Source organism: Parasteatoda tepidariorum, chromosome 10, assembly GCF_982258835.1.
Source record: "Parasteatoda tepidariorum strain Cologne lab strain chromosome 10, Ptep-v5.0, whole genome shotgun sequence".
NCBI classification, from domain to species: Eukaryota; Metazoa; Arthropoda; class Arachnida; order Araneae; family Theridiidae; genus Parasteatoda; species Parasteatoda tepidariorum.
In genome coordinates this window covers 39902423-39919030 of record NC_141764.1, presented here as the reverse complement: position 1 = coordinate 39919030, position 16608 = coordinate 39902423, and the positions used below count along the sequence as shown (strand labels likewise).

Sequence of the window (16608 nt, the reverse complement as noted above, 5' to 3'; positions counted from 1 at the left end):
ACTTAAATAGGGTGGGAAGTTTAAACATAGTGTTCCTAATTAAGCTCGATTATACGATACCAATATTAAACTTGAGCAGAAACACGGTTAAACTTAACACCTTATTATGATTGCAGCAAATTTGCAACGTACTACAGTTCAAAATACAGTCAGACTTGTCTAAGCTAATCAGTTGTGGGTTGTGGTGCATTTACCGACGGGTCAATTTATGGAGGGGCGTGAGTCATTATCTTTTTTTTACATAATGAGAATGTTATTTTTACATATACACCGAAGAGCCATTACATTAAGACCACCCTGCTAATAACATGTAGGACCACCTTTAGCCCTCAAAACTGCTAGCACCCGCCGTGGCATTGATTCCACAAGGTGCTGATAGGTAGTCTGAGGTATCTGGTACCAAGCGCTCACCAACTGGTCCTGCAATTCCCTCACATTGCGATGGGGTAGCGTGGCAACAAAAAAATGTTCCTCAAACCAATCCATGACGATTCGACCCTTATGACATGGTGCATTATCCTGTTGGTAAACACCATCACCCGCAGGAAAAACTGTTGCTATGAATGGGTGAACCTGGTCTGCAACTATGTTCAAGTAGCTTACAGACGTCAGGGATTGTTCTAATGTGCCCCATGAAAACACTGTTTCTGGGCGAGAAACCATGAAAACCTGGGCGAGCCCATTGTTATAGATGGAGGGTGGTCATAATGTAATGGCTCTTCGGTGTATAAGAATAACGTATATAATATGTGTAAAAGGAAGAGAAAAAAACGTGAATAAGGCACAGAAAAGGACAAAGTATAGTTTCGGTTCTTTAAATATATATTTACTGGTAACAAATAACAAATACCAGGCTTTAACAGTTAAATCACTAAGTGTTCTGGTTTTCCAATATTTCTGAAAAATGCAATTCATACTTTTAAGAGCAGTGCACGTGTCGGTATGGCAACTGTCCATGGTTGCAGCTTGGACTCCAATTTGTTGTCAGACAGACAGCAAGCCGAAGAGTCCTTAACCTATTAATGCTTAAACCAAAAAGGTGTTCAACATATGAAAAGCCCCACTATTAAAAAAGGTAGTTCGTATTTGTTTACACCAAGTGGATGTTCTGTTCTGTTATTCACCACTTTAGCTCTTAAAAAGTACTATGCTTTGACTTTCCATCAAAATATAAATTTTTATATCACTGCGGAAGGTAGTGCTACCTCTGTTTTGGTAAAACTAATGCAAATAATGAAGCACGCGCGGCATCACTTTCTTTTTGGAAAAAGGAGTCGTCCAATGAAAGGACGCTGTGCAAAGGGCGCAAATTTCTTAAATCTAATTTAAAGATATGGGCATTGAGTTATTCGCGTCCTGTTAAAAGACGGAAAATGGCAAACAACAGAATTTCGTGTAAGGTTAGGGATGGACGATCCACTGGCACATAAATATATACAAGCTTTTGTCCAAGCTAATGCATTCAACTCAAAGTTAAATATTTTCTCAAAATTTATTTTTATGAGAAATTTAGCAAAATGAAAAGTCAAAGAATGATTGCGTCTCCGTAAAACAGTGGTACCTTTCATAGCAAGATCAGCTCTTTTATTACCTTCCATTCCACAATGGAAAGGAACCCACCGTAAGCGACTAAACCAGTAAGTGATTTCAAAAGAGACCTAGATTAAAAAAGACGTTTAGAACTGCATATTTTATTATTGCAGGTTCTGTAAGCAAGAATCTTCCCCGGAGCCTGAACACAAAGTGACAGTAGGAAATGAAAGGGTTTACTTTTCTGCAGTCCTTTGGTGTTTGGACACAGAGGAAGGTTCTTGTTTAGAGAACCGAAGTTATAGTATGTCCATTTCCTTATTTTGTGCTTTATTTTTCTTCAGTTTACATAGCACAAAACATACCATATTCTTCTTTTGGATAGCTTGTATGAACGCTAATAATTTTCCTACAAAATTAATTTTCAAAGGACTTTAAATCAGCTCTTATTACTATTTTCCGCATTCGATGAAATTTTAATACACAACATAGCAGCATAGAAAACATCCCAAGAAAGTGCTTTTCTTGTTGGCCAACTTATGAATGTTTTGGAACGACATTCAATAACAGTCTTAGACAGATTTGAATGTTTTAGTGGTCAACATGGAAGATAAGTAAGTGATCTGGTTACAATGGTTTTACTCACTTGTAGTAAATAAGATAAATTCGGTTCTTGGTAAAAGAGGTTAATTTAGACAAGTTGTCAATTTACTGGTAAACAGGTTTCACTGAACAAATGTTATGGTTCAGCAATGAACTTATTTTTATGAGAGTATAATCCTAATACTAATTAACTATTTTTCGTTAGTTTCTATTTTTGGTTTGAATGCGTCTTTTAATCACTGTTTTATTTTGTTTTCATTTTAATGTTTTTCTTCGCTTGTTTTGTGCAATATTTTTTATTGCATGCTTTTTTAAAAGGCGTTTTCATGTTTTAGCAGTGTTCAAGTTTAGCAGTTTTATGTAAAGCAGCAAGTTTAGAGTAGTTTTTAAAGCGTAATGAAGTGACTTTTCTCTGAATGTAGATAAGTAGTTTTACTGAATATTGATTAAAAAACTTTTAATAGTTAATGTACAGCAGTTTAAGACAAAAATTCGCAGACTTTCTTATACAGTTCTGTAAAAGAATCGTAGGTAGCCTGAAAGATGTATTGCGTATCTTTGGAACATTTCTCAAACCTCTGGTGCATACAGTTTCGATTGTCATCAATATGCCTAAAGAAAAATTAAATTTAAAACAATTAGCAACAGGCAAATTCATGAAAAAAATTATAAATTAAAATAAAAACTAAATAAGTAAATATATACGACATTAATTTGTAGTAAATAAATAAAACATATCAAGCATAAACATTTAATAAATTAATAAAAATACATTTGTAATGTGCAATAAAACGTATAATTTTATTTGATGAATTGGAGATAGACATTCTGCATAAAATTGAAATTATAAAGATAATAGTACTTTAAATTATAAAGACAAAATCATTTTTTTTAATCTATCGGCTAATTTTTACATTTAATAAAAAACTATTAAAACTTTTGTCTTAATAATTAAGTTCTTTATAGTTTTTAATTTTAATCCGACCCTTTATAAAATACCTTTCTGTACAGTCGGTATAAAAATATCTTATTTTTAAAAAGCAACAATTTAACGCCCCAGATAACAGCTTTTCTTTTAATTATGACGAAACCATTTAAACAAAATATAGTCTAATTTTAAACCGTAAATTGGTGCAATAAGTTTTTGTCGTTGATTTCATTAATTTCGATGCCGATGCTCGTACTGTCTGCCCGATTCCATTTACTCTAGAATTTCACATTTTTCATGCAATGTTCACGCTTCATACTAACGAACAGCTATCATGTTTCATACTGTCTGAAGTGGAGGACATGATTTTCAAACTGAATTACGTTATTGATAATTAAAAAGAGAGATGAATAAAACAAAAATTAAAACATTCCGATATCTTTTTGGAAAAATTAAAGCAAAAAATTCGCTAAACGTTCAATTTGTTCTCAAATAAAATGACCAACTGTTGGCCAGCCATATCGCATAAAGCGTGCCCTTTACTTTGAAAGCCTCATGTACAACTCAATTATGACAACATTTTATTGAAATCGGATAGGGCACATAAAGGAAATCCTTTCAAACTAATTTTGGCGGAGCCGTGATGGCTCAGGGGATGGAGCGTTCGCCTTCTAATGAGGCGAACCGGGTTCGAATCCCAGTCGATACGAATTACGTATCCGGCTTGCTCCGACCACAGTGCTGACGTGAAATATCCTCAGTGGTAGACGCATCATGGGTTAGAGTCCCCTTGCTGTTAGGCTAGCCGCGGGAGGTTCTCATGGTCTTCCTCTCCATGTAACGCAAATGAGGGCTAGCTCCATCAAAAAGTCCTCCGTGAAGGCAAATTTCTCCCAATACTCGATCCAGTAGTTCCCTTGTCTTCTGGATTGGGTTCAAAATTACAAGGCTACGGAATTGAACATTAGCAGTCGTAAACCCATAAAATTGGGTAGCTGTTCAACGAGCTTATTAAAAAAAACTAATTTTGGCCGAGAGAGGTATCTGGAAAAAATTCTACTAAACATTAAATTACAAAAAAACGAAGAAAAACAAACAAACAAAGAACTTACTCGCAAGCATTGTTATTTTCACCATTATAATGTTTTTGTTTTGGTTCCTTTCTGTCTTTATTTTGACGATCTTTACAATTTTCAAGTAAAATTTCCATTCCACAATTTTTATCGCCTTTAATAGCTAAAAAATGAAGGAAAGTAGAAATGTTAGATGAGTTTTATGAATAATTGCCCGACATTCGAAAGCACTTTGGTCCAAAGAAACTAAATAATCATAAATCGAGAGATAATGAGAACATAGTGTAGCCGTTATAGTCAAAATAGTTAAGACACGTAAAGATAATGTAAATTAGAATTATGTAAAGAAGTAGTATCCATTTCAATACCATTAGTTACATATTTTTGTGCGCTAGAAATTGTATCGAAATCAACAAATTCCCCGTATGTGGAATTATTGCAGAATGTCGGACAATTAAGCATTTTATATATTTGTATGTATAGTTGAGAGTTTTAAGGTAATAACAAGGTTTAATTATTTTTTTTTATATTTTTAACCGTGGTCAATAAATTGACTTGAACGAATGCTGAAATCAATCATCTTCCATGAGACAAATTAGGGCGGGTTAAGTTTAAGCGAATTGTCTTTTTATTTTAATATTCCTTAAAACTCGACAACTATTTGCGAATCTAAACTTATTACATTATTTAAGCAGGAAACTTCTCATATGTCAGTTAATAGAAAATGATTATTTTCAATTCGCCAACATAACTGCGTTGCAATAAAGGCCGAAACAAAGAATTCTAAGTGATGGCATATCAGTGCATAAAAATGAATTAAATATTTATATATTTTGTTACTCGTTTGATTACGATAAATTTTGATTACTCTTCTGATAACGAAATAAAAAAGTTTTAGTCAATTTAAATGTGAAAATTTGAATATATTCCATCAGCTAGGATCCTAAAATTTGATTCTGACTTCCAGAAATTCTGAATTGTTGTCTACCCTTGTAGTAAGTATATTTTTATTTATTGAGAATTTTTTAAATGAGTTAAGTACATAATATTACTAATTTAATATATTCTGATTCATATTTAAAAAAGTACCATTGTAGTAATATGTTCCTTCTGTACACAGATCATTTTGTATGGATAATGCTTTCTCTGCCAATTGCTCGAATCCTGTTTTACACGATGTTGAAGCTTCATACATGCATTCTGTTAACGGTTTAATCATTCTAAAAAAGTATATCAAATTTATGAGTAAAAGTGAACAAATAAGCACATAAATATAGAAATAAAAATATTTCTATAGTAGTTATAGTTAAAATTACACTGTTTGAACCAAATAGGGTCCGTTCGGGTAGGCGAGTGTCGAGGAAACTTCACATACGCTCTATGAACAACAAAAATAAAAAATTTGCAGTAAAGGAAATCTGTCTAAAATTAAATATAAGTTTGGCTAGTTTGCAGGTACTAGAGTTTTTTCGAGTCTCTTCTACATATCTCTGCGCCTGTTTCAGAGGAAAAACAGATTAGCATCTGATGGAGAGGTGCAAGTACTCAAGATTGAATTGGAACAACTATTGATTTATATTATAAATTTAAAAAACTCGTCCTGCCATCAGCTCACGGCAGCAATACGAGCAATTGTCTCTGTGGATACTACGGTATCAACAAAATTTTCCAGTCTTGTTGGTCTATCTTAAGCATACTACAGATGCATATATGAAAATAAATAGACAAATTTCCTTGTGAGAAAAAGTGCGGTGCTGCTGCAAAAAATTCCCTTCAGTTAAACTATGCATTAGATAGCATTAGACTGACAATTGCTGGGATAGGGCGAAGATGATTCACTGGAAGATTGAGGATCTCGCTCTCCAGATAATCTTCTTGTAAAAGTTGTGATTTTATTCTGATTAGTGAAGGGCTCTTTTTATTATTTCTCATCCTTTTGCTCATCCAGGAATCGAACCCATTGCTTCTCTTCTAAGATGCGACTAATATTCTTACTAATATTTGCGTTCTCGAAACCTCCTTAAACAATGATATCTGTAACTTTTAATTGTTATTTCTGCATAGTATTACCTTCCTTTTCGTATAGTTTTTCCATTGGAAATCAGAAAATGCATGTATGTAGAAATTACAACCACAAACTGGTAATGTAAAATATAAATAAATAAAATATATTTTTATATGCAATTCATTTTAGTAAAATATATATTCACTAAGAGGAGTGGCTCAGGGAATAGAGGGCTTGCTTTGCAATGAGGTCATGTAAGTTAATCCCAGTTAAATCCCAGGAATCGATGCTGCTCTCGGCACGCGCTAATCTCATTGGTGAAGTAAGATAATCTTAGTGATGGACTGGTTATTGGCCAGAGTTTCCTTTCCATAAAATGTAACCAGGAGAAGTTTTCGTGGTTTTTCTCTCCATGAAACGTAAATGCGAGTTGGTTCCATTAAAAGGTCCTCCACGGAGGACTTTGACCTAATGCTTGATTCAGAAACTCACTTGCCTTATGGTTTGGGTTCAAAATTACCAGACTGCGAAGTTGAATATTGAAAGTCATTAACCCAAAAACAGATAGGCAGAACACCGGATATGAAATATAATAAACGAGTTCGAAATGTGTTCAGCCGTTGTCTGGGGAGCTTATAGATCTATTGTAGCAACATGATGTGTTAGGCATGATTTCAATTCAGTTTAACTTAAAAGTTTCTTCCTAAATATTATCATTTTCAGTTTTTTATTCTATTGGGGATACAGAAGCATTTCGTGATAGAGATTTTGGAGACTTTAGAACACACAGAGATGTATAAATATTCTTTTCGTGAAGGAAAAATACCATCTATTTGTTGAAATATGGATTATTTTTGTTTCAGGATTTTTTTCCTTGTGGTTTCAAAACCAAATTTCATCGTCTCTGACTCACAGGAATGGACACTATGTTGGTTTATAGAAGGAAACTTTATAAAAGAATTTCAAGAGCATTTTTATTTATTAGTATAAAAAACAATAAAAATTAAATTTAACTTGCATTCTTAACCCCTTCCTTCTCGCTCCCGTGAAAATGACGGGGTGAGATTTCACCCGTTATTTCTCACTCCCGTGATATTGACGGGCTGGAGTGTTCAGTAGTAACGCGCCAATAAGAATAAAACTAATTCATTTCGTTTGCCCGGAAAACATTTTATTTCGCATTTTACACACCTGATGGCAGTACAAGGATATTTTTAAGGTAATTGTGGATAGTTAGTTTATTTTAAACTAGTTACAGCACTAATCAAATACGTAATACAAATACAAAAGCCAAAAAAATAGTCACTTTCATGACCGTTTTCTTGGAAATTAACCGATCGTTTAGGGGTTAAATATATTTAATCCTTACTATTGTAGTTGAAATTTTCATGTAAGACACAGAATAAGAAATGAATTAAAACCTATAACGAATTAAAAATTCAAGGACTAATAAATTTATTAGTTATATAAACTTTGAGAACAACCTTGAGATTCAAAACTCTTTAAAACAAGTGCAGTTGAAGATATTAGTTAAATAACACTAATTAACTAATTAGGTAAAGTTATATAACGTGAAATAATACCACTAAAAGAGACTAACATTTCCGGTAATTATTCCTATTGTGAAAAAAATCTATAAATTTAGTAGCTAATTTTTCTAGCTTTCCATATTTTTCAAAATTTTAGAAATCTATTTCCTTTAAATTTCTACTTCTTGCAATGTCTGGGGTTCTTATCTTACCCTTCACAACACCTGTATCTTATATGCTTTGTTTTGCTTCAAGCTCGATCTCCCTACATTATTGGTAAGCCCCTTCTTCCTTGTTGCAACTTGTTCGTAATTATCTTTTGCTTTTATGGGTTTCTCTCTTTTATTCTGTATTTCGACAAAGAGGAAGATTCTTCGTTACTGAATCTACATGTTTTTGCCGTGTTATTTGTGCTTTTTTCACGTTGTTTAATTTTTCTTATATATAACACCAAAAAACTCTTCCTTCACTTAAATTCTTAGAATAATTCAAAAAGAAATTTGAAATTAAAATTTTTTTTTACTTACTTGCAAAAAGTGAAATCACCAGTGTCATTCGCCTGAAACTTCGAACGACAATCGGTGAGACTTTTTAAGAAGCATGCTGAATCAGATGCTGCTAATTTGACCAATACTGAAAAGTGTATGAATATTATGCATCATCAGATCTGCAGAAGGTATTCATTTAAATTATAAGCTTTTATGGGGTTGGTATTTTAACAAACTGCAAAGTATATTAAATTAGTCCAATATTGCATGATTTTTTTTCTAATTTAAACAAGCTCATATAATTTTAAAGACACAGGATGAAAATTGTATAAATATGTCTTTAAAATTGTGAAATATCTATTTTCCTCATTCTCGTTTTGAGTAAATGTTAGCATTATAATTAGAAATATTTTTTTCATTCAAAATTGTCTTGGCTTTATAATTTTTATCATTATTCACTAGTGTAAAACATTTTTTTCAATTAATTTTTGCTGCCTTTAACGAATTCTAAGAGAAATAAATATGAGTAGGAAAAACCAATTTGCATGTGAAATAGCAAATGGAAGTACATATGAGGAAAAACGATGAATACTGAAATTTTATAGATATAAGGAACACAGTTTACATGTGTTATTGCAATTAAAATTTTATATCGCATTTACTTCTTAAAATAATTTCCATGGCTGTTGTATTATTTTCATAAAAATCAATAGAATACTGTTTTTGAATTATCTGTTTTCTTGTTCATGCATGAAAAATTCACAAAAAAAGAAAAACTTTTAAAGCAAATAAATATAAAATAAAAAATTTGTTCAACTAAATTTTCATGAGTGTTTAATACATGAATGAGCAAGAGATTTAGTTTATAAACATAATTAATTTTAATATTTCACAGGAAGTCAATTTTGTAAAATTAATTCCAGTGTATACTGTATTTACGTACAGGCAATAGCATGTGCTTTTTCACTTTTTTTTCAGCAATCAGTAGCATGATTTCAATGCGTAACACATGAAAATATGCAGGAAACAAAGTCAATGTATGCAAGTAAAATTACAAGTGTTGCCATTACTTGCATGGAAAAAATATCTTATTCTTTATTCAATTCATATTTTATTGTGCATAAAAATATTTCCACGTACAGTGCGCAAAGAAATAAATAAGCAAAAATAAACGGACCACCGTAAATAACTTTAAATCTAATGATCAGATCTTTACGTTCTAGTACTCAATATTAAAGGTTTGAAGAGGTAACCTCAAATATGCTAAATAATAAGTGCAAACCATATTTTTTAAGTTACGAAATCAAACACGAAAGAGCACTTTCTCTGGGTAAACATATCTTTTTCCCTACGGATTCAAATTTCTGACCCCAAAAATATAGGGGATAGAAAACATAGGGGGTGAAAAAATGTTTTCCCGCAATTATAAATATTTCTTATCCAAAGATAATTTCATGCAAAATATAACTCTTAGTAAATATTTATTATTTTTTATTATTTTATTAAATAATAGTCGAAAAAATTTTGAATTATAAGGTATAGAATTTTTAAAATATTTTTAAACAAATGCCATTTTACGTTGCAAAATACAAAATTTGAGTGAAATTGGTCGAATAGTTCCAGAGAAATCAACTTTTACAAATATCACTTTTTAAAAATGATTCTCAACAGCGTAAGTCATATCTCAACTGCTATTTTGTTTATTCACATAGAATAAATTTTAAGAAGCACTTACCATACAATACGTATTATTTTTATTAGCACCAGTAAAAAAGGGTCTATTTTAAACTCTAAAATAATACATCTGCTTAAAACTTTTTTTAAAAAAAAGTGTTTTCATTTTTATGAGAAGGAAAATTAAAACAAGAAAATATTCTGATATTAATAAAATAAATAAGCCTATTTTTCACTTACCAAACGCGAATGCCCAATACAACTTCATAGCTTCAGGTATATATTAGTAAAAGAGCACCTTTAAAAATATGTTGATTGAAAGTAAACTTTACAGATAGCATATCTTTTACAAAAGAATTGTATTAATCTAAAAATAAATCAAAATCAAAAGATTAAAGGTTTACTAGATATCTTAAGAGCACTTCGTAATAATTATATCAGAATTTTATCACCGATAAACTTTCATACCACAAATAGTGACATAAACTTCAAACCGTATGAAATATTACCTACTTACTCAATTTATATTTGCATATTATACAAACTCAAAGATATAATTTGAAGTGGTTTTGCGAAAATGGAAAAAAATTCCCATAATAAAAACCTTCAACTTAAAGTAAAGCTACTGTTTTATATTATATGTTTTAACTTTATGCTACTTCATATATGCGTGTGACTTCAGTTTTAACTTGGCAAAGAAAAATTCTATTTTTTTAAAACAGACTAACAGCTTAAATATTAAAAGAAGTAGGTTAAACTAACCAGTGAAGGAACACTTAAATTTAGCTTGTCTTTAAAAAAATCATAAAAATTTTGAAATTGGTAATTTTAGTTAAATGATAGTGTTAACATATTTCTTATTAAATACAAATTATGTAAAAGAATTTTTAGGAAACTTATATAAGCTTTAAGCTTTTCTTGCTTTTCTAAGCTTTTCTAAGCTTAAGTTTTAAACTTTTCTTGGTCTAAATAATAAGTAGTAAGATAACCAAGTGAAGGAACAGTTTTTACCAGTAAAAGAATGCAAAATTTTCCAGTTAAAGAACACTTAATTTTGTGACTTTTTAATGCTCTTTATGAATTCATTAGCCATACAAATCTCTCAAAACAAGACTTTTTATGAAATTACAACATATAACCACAAGTAACGCGGAAAATTTAAAAATTTTTCAACTTATTTTTTGCTTGAAATTTTACTTTTTTTTCATGAAATGAAAAGTAAAGTAGAGTTAAATACAGAATAACTTTTTTTCATTTTCTTTCTCAAAATTTGGTAGTTGATTCTGAATCATGAAAGTTTATCATAGTGTTATCCAATGATGTTTTTTATTATTATTATTTTATCACTTTTCCAAATTCCTCACTGGATAATACACGAGGGAAAGGAGTTTCGCAGTTTGAGGGAAATTTGTCTCTCGTTGACTTATATCTAGTGGGTCTTCAGCAGTACTTACTATTTTCTGAGTTTGATTACTTATAGAATCAATTGTTTTTGACTAACTAACAATGCCTCAAGAGGATATATCTCAAAATCAGTTTTCAAGATACATTCATTATTAAAGTTAGCTGTTTCAGCTTCAGAGCGAAAGTTTGATTTAACCAAATGTTCTTTTTGCAATAAATTCTTCCATATTGAGAAAAGCACAGGCTATTGGATATTTGGAAGATTAGACTCTTCTGTCAATGTTCCTTTAAAAATTTGCAACATATCTTGAGAGATTTCATTCTTAAGCTTCTGAAGAAATTGTGAATCGATACTCTTGAAGTATGTGTTTTGTTGATAAGCTTTTTTGGTCATTAACTCGTGTCTGTCTTGCATGCATTTGTAAAAGTCAACGTTTTCAACATCAAATGGAAAAATACTTCATTTCTTAAAAGTATTTTAATTTTTAACTTCATCAATCGATGCCTCAAAAGCTTATTTAAAAATGGGCATAAAATTCACTCTACATATTGTTTTACAAATCTTTTGCTTTCAAGATCTAACGGAAGATTTCCATGAAGCTTTCAAAGCACGAAATACACCTACATCACAAGGCAGGAGTACATAAGTAGAATTAAGTAGAAGGCTAAACCAGAGAATTTATTTTTATGGACAAAACTTGCTCATTTTCAAATTGATAAGCGATTTATGCCCATCTAGATTAAGCAAAATAGGGAATTTGATAGCATTTTTAATCAGCTATGGGTAGAAGCATTTGCAATATATTCGTAAAATGTTGCTATGGTCATCGATTCACTTCCTGAATCACATTTTCCTACGAAATATATAGCAGGAACTGATTCTGCAATACCTCGAGGAATTCTTCAGCAAGGAAAAACTACCATTGGAGGTACTTCTTTCCACCAGCCGAAATGTTGGTCAAAGCTGTTGTTTTTTCTTTTTCTTTCCTAGGAACTATAGAATATAAATCCTTATAATTTTAGCGCCAAAGGTTTTTCCTGTTTAAGGACAATATGCAACTCCTGTAGATGCGATCACTTTCTATAGGAATGCCAGGGCCACTTTCCTCTTCAAGATTTCTCTAAAGTTCTTTAAACCACTCTGGAGCTTTTTTCTCTGTAAGGGAAGCTTTGCTTTTTGAAATTATATTCGCATTGCGTTGATGTCGTCTTAAAAAAAGCTTCACCCATTTTTCACCTGGATGATTGTCTTTAAATGGATTTTTCCTATCCGTTTCCGTTATGACGTTAAAAACCACATTAGGATAATAATTTAGCTAATTATTGGCACGGAAGCTAGCAAAAAAATATTCTATTCAAGTTTTTATTATTATATTTATCTAGTTTTCGATTAGTAAACTTAGTTTATTAAGCTGTCTAACGTATGATGTAACTAAACATTACATTTATAAAAATAAATTATAAATAAATTATAATTATAATTCTTTTCATAAATTTGGCAATTGAATTAGCATTTTGAAATGAAGTTATTTAGCAATTATTCATACAACATTTAACAGAATTTTAGGCGTCCTCTATATCGAAGAACTACTAATTATCTTAGAGCCACGTAAAATCATATTTCACACATACTGTTCATTCACTGGCAAATCTATTCCCAGTGAAGGAGCATGCCTGTTTCTTCACAGCCTAGAAGTTGTTTTGCGTATTTTTCAACAGAATTTTATTGTATAATAGGGCTAAAGGTGCAAGAAAATTAAAATGCTCTTTTATTTTCCTTAACTTGGAAAATTTTCAGTAAAGGAACACTCGTTCATTCATTGACTTTACATCATTTGGTAATCCAGTTAATAAAACCCCTTAATTTCAGTACTTACTTATACTATGATACTTAAAATAAATAAAACATAACTTCTATAACCATATTTTGAATTCTCTTTTTCACAGAGAGAAAAATAACATTTCACGTGCAATTAATTGAACTTTAAACAAATAACTACAAACACTGACCTTATAATTTTGTCAAAGAAACAATGCGTTGTAGAGATACTAACAAATTCAAAATTTTTTGACTATATGACCAGGTAACCAAATGCATTGTTAGATGACTTCCTATTGTTCTATATGTAAGCTACTGTTACCAATGAATCTAAGTAAAAACTTTTAAAAACTTAGTTTTAAAAAATATCTATAAAATGTTAATTTACTTGTGTGTTCCTTAACTTCTTGGTTTACCCTATCAAACTTTTTACATCATTTTTCTTCTTTTTCCATTTTTTTCATTTATCTATATTCACTGAAATCAATGAAACTAGCTCTCAAAATTTGACTATTTTTATGAGCCGAAAGAAACGCATGGTTGAAATAAATTTTCAAAAAATTGAAAATCAAGATCTCAAACACTTTTAATTTTCGCTAAAGTGGGGTTTTCTTTTATCCAAACAATTTTTGCGATTTTCATAGCTAGCATGAAACGCTCTGACTAAAAATATCCAATACTTAACAGAACAGTCATCTTTTTTTTGTGCTATTTCTTATACAATTTTTGTACAGTTCTTATACAATTTATTATACAATTTTTGTGCTATTTCTTATAATTAGTATATTTTATTTTGTAACCGTCGTTGAACAGCCGACCAAATTTTGAGTTTCCAGCCACCAATTTTTATCTCTGTAACTTTCTAATTTTGAACCCAATCTAGAAGACAAGGAAATTCCTGGACCAAATATTGGGAGAAATGTGCCTTCATGGAGGACTTTTGATAAAACTAACCCGTATTTGCGTTGCATGGAGAGAAAAACCACCAAAACTTTCCACGATTAGCCTGACGGCAAGGAGACTCTAACCCGTGATCCATCTACCATTGAGGATATTTTTCGTCAGTGCTCTGGTCAATGCAAGCCGGTGCGGATTTCGTATCAACCAGTCATCGCTGAGATTCGAACCCGGGTCACCTCATTGGAAGGTGAATGCTCTATCACCTGAGCCATCACGACTCCTATAAGTATCATAGACAGCACTGAAAAAAATAGGCAACAGTTATCATGAAGTTTTGTGCTATTTTCATTATTAGCGTAAAGCGCTCTGACTAAAAAATGGGAAATACTTAACAGAACAGTCATCTTAGCTTTTCGTGCTATTTTCATAATTAGTAAAGACCACACTGACTAAAAAATGGGCAATACTACACAGAATAGTCATCTTGGCCTTTTGTGCTATTTTCATTGACAGCACTGACTATTTTCATAGACCGCACTGACTGAAAAATAGGCGATTCTTAACCGGACAGTCATATTGGCATTTTGAGCTATTTTCATAATTAGCATAAACTGTGCTGGTTAAAAAATAAGCAATACTTAAACGGTCATCTAGGCTTTTTGTGCTATTTTCATAATTAGCATAGACCGAATTTAGCCTAACCGTCATAAATCACTTTTGCAAACATAGTATATTCAAAATAGTACATAATATAGTAAAGATAGTATATTACAAACATGGTTAGTATATTACAGAAAAGAGTTATTTCATATGACAACCAAGTCTAAGATGAAAACCATAACCAATATTTTAAAGTCCCAGAAATGTTAACTATTTTTCAAAATAAAGTTTGATACTATACATAAACATACTTGAAATGTTAACAATTAATGCGTGAGTTCTCGCGAAAAATACTTTGAAAAATGATTAAAAACTTACCTTCACAAATTGTTCGTACCACGATAATCAATGACTAACTTCATTTTCTAAATGGAAAACATTTATAAAAAAAAATCTTTAAATATATTTGCATAGAGATAAAGAGAGATATATATCTCAACCATAAGTAGTTTGATGAACTCTTAAAGTGTTTAGATAGATTTGCACGTGTAGGAAGTTAAATAAGGTTTGATGCGTTTTATTTTATTTCGGACTACATCGGCAATCTAAATCACATGACAATGAAATGAATACTCATTTCCCTTTAACATTCTTTTTATAAGTCGACAAACAAGGTCAGAAGTTGATTGTTAATATTAAAAACGTTGATTATAACTCTTTTACTTTTTTTTTTTGGAACATGTGAAGTTTCATGCAGTTTCTTGCACGATGAACTAAAATGGAGGAGATGAGGGAATTTAATCGGTAAAAATTCCTTTTAATAAAATAAAACGATAGAAATTTAAGAACTGTGTTTTTTTGAATGAACTAAAGCATGGAAATAAATTCATTTTTTTTCAAAGATTTTTTAAAAAAAAGAAGAATACGTAACTTCATTTAATGTAGTCATCACTTGCCATACACTGTTAAAATTTTCATTCTGAAATTATGGTAAAATAACTGGTAGCTGTCTGTCCATCCGATTAACCGTAAAATTTACGGTAAAGAGCATTTTTTTCCTTTATGGTTCTGAAACTATTTACAAAAAGTATGGTTATAAAACCATGAATAAAAAACTGTACGGTTTTTTAACCATTTACTACCAGCATTTTTCGAAAACGTAAAAAAAGAAAAAATAATTATTTAACTAGACATAGGACTTTATTTTAATAGACATATTTAACTAGATATAGGCTTTTCGTATGGTATTGGTCATTGGAGAGTGCCGGATACTGGAAAATCTTCATGTGTTGAATGAAATGGAGGAAATATTGTGGTGTCAACACTAGGACTCGAACTCCATTAACCGTATCAGGTGAAAGCAGTTAATAAATAGTTTTTCTCAAACTTAACAATATGATTACCATCTTATTTATGGTTATTTGACTGTTTTGATTAAATATGGTAAATAATCTTTCAATAAAATGTTATATAACCATTTTTTCTGAGAAATTTCTACCGGTGTAGAAAAACGTAGGGAAATTAACAGCGGTGATTGAAGTTTATAAGGAAGGTGATGCGTTTTTTGTTTTTCGTTTTTGGTCTGACAAAAGTCAATTATTTTCTTCTTTTTTGCACTGAGAAAAAAGTATGATTGAAACAACTAGAATATGGTAAAAGTCGCCGTGTGAACCTCCATGGGAACACTAAAACGCTTGGTAATTTTAACGGAGTGCTTTGGTTGCGATTTTGGTAAAATTAACAATAAAATATGGTTTTATAACATTTAACATTACATTTGGTAATAACTTTTGGTAAGTGTGGTAACGTACGATAATTTTATCCTGGTGTCTTAGAGCGTGGCATGGAACCTATTTATTCGATTAAGTTTACTTTTTAGTTTTGTATTTACCGGAATTTGTTTCGTCTAATATTGGCATCATAATCATAATAACGTGCAACCTTGACGTAAAATAATTGTATTAAATTAAACCACGATTCCATTCAAGTTGACGCGTAAAATGTTTAAGAGTGAAAAGATTATATACTTAACACCATATTAAGGTTGAAACTAAT

At 30.9% G+C, this 16608-nt stretch overlaps 1 protein-coding gene across 2 annotated transcripts; it reads right to left on the bottom strand.

Moving 5' to 3' along the window:
- Positions 1-2573: 2573 nt before the first annotated feature.
- LOC107440633 (uncharacterized) lies at positions 2574-15110 on the bottom strand. 2 transcript variants are annotated; one of them, XM_087153289.1, is made up of 6 exons: positions 14932-15110; positions 10071-10197; positions 8196-8301; positions 5224-5354; positions 4174-4297; positions 2574-2745 (listed from the first exon to the last, which is right to left on the bottom strand). In XM_087153289.1, the coding sequence occupies exons 2-6, from the start codon at positions 10096-10098 to the stop codon at positions 2613-2615; spliced, it is 522 nt and encodes a 173-aa protein (XP_087009415.1). In that variant the 5' UTR covers positions 10099-10197; positions 14932-15110; the 3' UTR covers positions 2574-2612. The 2 variants fall into 2 exon arrangements, with proteins under 2 accessions (XP_087009415.1, XP_087009416.1); XM_087153290.1 differs by having other exon boundaries at positions 10071-10128; positions 14932-15101.
- Between the last annotated feature and the right edge of the window lie 1498 nt (positions 15111-16608).